Raw genomic sequence first — 4748 nt, forward strand, 5'->3', positions numbered from 1 at the left:
CCCTTGATCAAGATGCGCAATCCACATGTTTGATGTGTCATCTTGATGTAAGGATGCACCACTTGGTTCCTTGATATGCCAAGGTATCCCTTGATGAGTCGTATGCTATGAAGTCCTCTATGATGCTCAAGATTTTCCAAAGGATTCCATGAAGTTGAAGATACTCAAGGAATATACATGGATGTGCCACCATGATGGATGAAGCGCCACTAGTGTTCATGATGTACCATATGTGCATCATGATGCGCCACTATGGCTCATGATGCTCCATCATGTGTGTTGTTGATGATCATGAGCTGTATGACAATGGATTAATGTTCCAGAAGATGTTGCATGATGGATTGTGATTGGTTGACACCTTTCATGGGCCTATATGTCAAATGGCTTGACCCATTAGGGTTTTAGGTCTGACTCCTCAAGTATAAATAGTGACGCATTCTAAGCCATTTGGAGTGTCTTGTAATTCTAAAGAGATAGGAGAATCTATGTGAAATTATACTTATAACTTTTATTTGAGAACTTTGAAATAAAGAATAATCCCCTCCTGCCTGTAGGTGTAGGTCACCTTGACCGAACCACGTAAATATTGTGTCGTGTGTGCTTTTGGTTTTGCTAGTTATCTGCTTTACTTCTTAACAAGTAGTTTGAATGGAATGAGTTAAGTCAACATCACCAGAATACAACTCTTTCAACCTATCGAAGATTTTATTAGTCGTAGTAAGAAAACCTTAGGATTATGGTTACTTTCAGATTATTCATCAATTTGTCCTTTTCATTAGATTCAATGTCTTTATCGTCAGCAAGGATGTCATCCAAACGTTCTTGAGACTCCACAACCTCCTTAGTCTTCGAGTATTTGTACGTTCCTTTAATGATTGCATGGCAAATGCTTGAACCATGAGTATCAATGCCAAGAACATAATCTTCGAAGTGTAATGCCCAAACTTCGTAATCCTCTGAAAAAAGGATTGGAATCAAACTTGTAGAACCAATACTTCCATGAAGATTGAAGGGGGTAGAGTGAGAATCTTCTTTTGCCATTTTTAAATTTCTTTTGAATGAAACCAAAAATAGAATTAGGACTGTGAGATTAAAACAAGTTTCAAATTGAAAAAGAAGATTTGAACAAAGAATTTATGATCAATATTACAAGAACACTTGTAAAATGTGGAGATGATCAAAATTATAAAATAGAAATCTGAAAAATACCAAGAACTTCGAACAACTTTTTGACTCGAAAATAGCTCTTAAATCATCTGCTCTGATACCACTTGTAAGAATTTTAGGACTTATATAGATTATAATTTGTTAACGAAAGCATTATGAAAAGAATGAATAAACACAAAGACGTAAATAAGATCATTATTTCATTAGATAGAACTTGAGAACAATTCGGTACAATGAGGGAACTATTCTTTGAAAAAACGTTACTCTCTCTTCTAACAGACATCCCTATATATAGGCAAAAAAGGGAAGTCAAAAAGGAATAACTAAGCCAACAACTCAAACTATGAACCTAGTCTAAATAAGCGAGACACTATGCAGACTCGCCTATGAAATGAAGACTTTAATATAATAACAGACCATACCTGCGAAACCAATTCGCATACAAATCTTGATACAACAATACAATGCGAAACTCAACACCCATGCTCACCATCACATACAAAATTAACAAATCAGATCAAGCCATGTAAGCATCGTTGTAACCAAAACATGCCATTTGTCCTCTGTGATTTTCGTAGTTACATCAACCACCGTTCGGAATTATTTCACCATCAAAATAGCAAGCACCCTAGGAACAAGAATCACCATCGGAACATGAATCACTTTCGTAACCAGAACCAATGTAAGGATTTTTGGTGTTTCAAAACAACCATGTTAACAATGATTGGAAACATAAAAGACAGAGTTTTTAAAACCTAGATTTCAAGTTGGAATTAACCTGAAATATCAATGATTTTAAGTGATGTGAACTGTGATGTGTCAAAGAAAATAGAAAAAGAATGTAAAGTTTTTGATATTTTACTAAAATCATGGTAAAAATGATTTTAGACCATATACACAAAATTTGAAAACCATAATTTCAAGTTGCTTTATACTTGAAATATCAAGGGTTTTAGTACAATTGTGTGACCTGATAAAGAAATGAGATAGAAGATGGTAAAAATGTTGGTGTTTCATAAAAACCATGGTAATAATGATTTAAGATCATTGACGCAGACTTTATAAAGCATAATTTCAAGTTGGTATAAACTTAAAATATCAAGAGTTTAAGTGCAATAGATATGTAACAAATAAGTACTATTAAGAGTTTAAGGACTTATTAGGATCCTTAATGACTAAATGGTGATGTTTTTCTAAGTTCGATGATCATTTAAGTCGGTAGTCATTTATAAATTTGTCTCCATTAAGGTTTATAAGTCCCGCCGATTTATTTATTAATTTAATCTATATATTTTCACAAAATACATTTTTAAACCTAAAAATATATTAATTGTAATCTTATTTTTATAAAACTAAAAGTAATATTTATAAAAACAAGTTTGTAGAAACCTATTCAATATTGATTTTGTTTTGAAGATATCCGTAAACTCTTTTTAATGGTGTAAATTATATAAAAAAAATTATATGTATTTTTAATAAATTAATAAAAGAGAAGATATAAAGTCAAAATGTTAATATAATAAGTGTGGGTAAAAATAAAATAAGATGGAGGTGTGAGGTGTCTGTTAGATGAATTGTCGGTCCATACCAAGTTACCAACATGGAAAAAGCCCATCTTCCACCATGGCATACTAAATTAGTAAGCTGTAAGAGTTATTTGGAGAGGTTGTTGGGTCTATGGACCATTTCATGGACTTCCATTCCCATAGTAAATGCCTGAATGGTATTAACCTATTAGGTTTATCTCAATATCTTATCTTCCTATTATTACTCCCCATGTTCCACACAAACTTTAATAATACTATCCATCTCATCAATTTTAACCAAACACACTTTAATAATACTATCCATCTCATCAATTTTAACCAAACACTCCCCTTGTTTCACATAACCTTTTTAAAATGTAAAAGAAACTTACATCTCCTTGTTTCACATACCCTTTTTAAAATGTAAAAGAAATTTACGGTACTTATTTACTTGTTTATTTAGAGGACTTTTAAAATGACTTTTTTTTTTCTTTTTGAAAAAGTCAAAATGTTTAATAAGATGTTTAAGAATTTTAAAAATTCTTTTAGAATAGTTTTTTTTTTTTTTTTTTTTTTTTTTTTTTTTTTTTTTTTGAAACGGCGGAAATATATTACCACCGGCCTTTAAAGAAACAAGCTTGGACAAAAAACAAATTACAAAATGTCAAAAGGATTACAACTCCAAACATACTAATTACAATCATCAAACTTGTCTCTATATTTTACCCAATTGAACACCAAGGTGATTATACTATCCGCCAAATTTAGCGAAGACGTCCTAACCTTATCGAAGACTTTAGCATTCCTAGCTTTCCAACCGCACCAAAGAAATCCGTAAATGATAGTAATGAAAATCTTTCTTTTCTTAGGACACCTCACCCATTGTGCAACAAAACCCACCAACTCAGCCACCGAATTGAATTGTTGATCAGAAATTTGACACCAATTCAGGATCCAATCCAACGCACCTCTAGCGATCGGACAATTGACAAGTATGTGGTTAGATTCATCCATCCCATCGTTACAAGAATGACAAGACGAGATCGCACAATTTACTTTTCTCATAGTCAAAGCCGTCGAAGTAGGGATTCGATCTAAACAAGCTCTCCAAACAAAGCAAACTACGTTTTTCGGAACCAAGGAGATCCACACAGTTGGATTTTGAACCAGACGGGTGACCTTTAAATTGATCAAGTGCCTTAGGTCGCGTACATAGAATGAACCATCACTCAACAGCTTGGATCTCCAAGTATCTGCACCACTAGAAGTATCAGCCCCCATCATAATGCCTTCCAACTTGATAAACTCAGCCGCCTCCATTTGATCCATGGCCGCCCTTTTCCATTTCCAATTTGGTTGATTGCCACAGAGCCGCTCAGAAACAAAAGCTGATTTCTTTTTATCAAGATTTATAAGGTGAGGACAAATCGAAGCCAAAGAGCCTAGACCAGTCCAATCATCATACCAAAATAAGGTATCATAACCATCACCAATACGTATGTCGAATAAAGATGAAAACGTAATTCCAAGCCCTTCCAATTCCATCCCGGCATTCACCACATTCATCCACGCCCCTGGCAGCGATTTTTTACCCCATTTTTCAAATGGCTTCCTGCCTAAATTGTGAAAACCGTGTACCACCCGTCTCCATAAGTCGTTGGGTTGAGTTTTATATCGCCATAACCATTTAACCAAGAGAGCGCGATTCATAGCAAACAAAGAGCCGATGCCAAGCCCTCCCAAATTCTTAGGGCCAAGAATCACATCTCAGGCCACCCAGCAAATTTTATTATTCTCGCCAAGGCCGCCCCATAAAAATTTTCTTCTAATTTTCTCCAAATTCTCAACAACCGATTTCGGGGTTTTAAAGATGGATAAAAAATACAAGGGAAGACTGCCAAGAACCGCCTTAGTCAAAGTCAACCGACCGCCAAAAGAAAGAGAATTAGCTTTCCATGAAGCAAGCCTTTTGTGCACGCGATCGATAATCGGCGTCCAATTTCTTTTTAATGCCATGTTGGCCCCCACCGGGACACCGAGATAGTTGAATGGTAA

The 4748-nt window shown here is 34.7% G+C and overlaps 1 protein-coding gene across 1 annotated transcript; it reads right to left on the reverse strand.

Moving 5' to 3' along the window:
• Positions 1-3383: 3383 nt before the first annotated feature.
• LOC145050066 (uncharacterized) lies at positions 3384-4403 on the reverse strand. Its single transcript, XM_078998380.1, has one exon. It carries the CDS (start codon positions 4401-4403, stop codon positions 3384-3386), a length of 1020 nt encoding a protein of 339 aa, XP_078854506.1.
• Between the last annotated feature and the right edge of the window lie 345 nt (positions 4404-4748).

This window comes from Lactuca serriola, chromosome 5 (assembly GCF_051521515.1).
Source record: "Lactuca serriola cultivar US96UC23 chromosome 5, Lser_US96UC23_V15, whole genome shotgun sequence".
Lineage (NCBI taxonomy): Eukaryota > Viridiplantae > Streptophyta > Magnoliopsida > Asterales > Asteraceae > Lactuca > Lactuca serriola.

Coding starts and splice junctions, on each gene's coding strand:
- LOC145050066 (XM_078998380.1), bottom strand. CDS start 4,403: ATGAATCGCGCTCTCTTGGTTAAATGGTTATGGCGATATAAAACTCAA.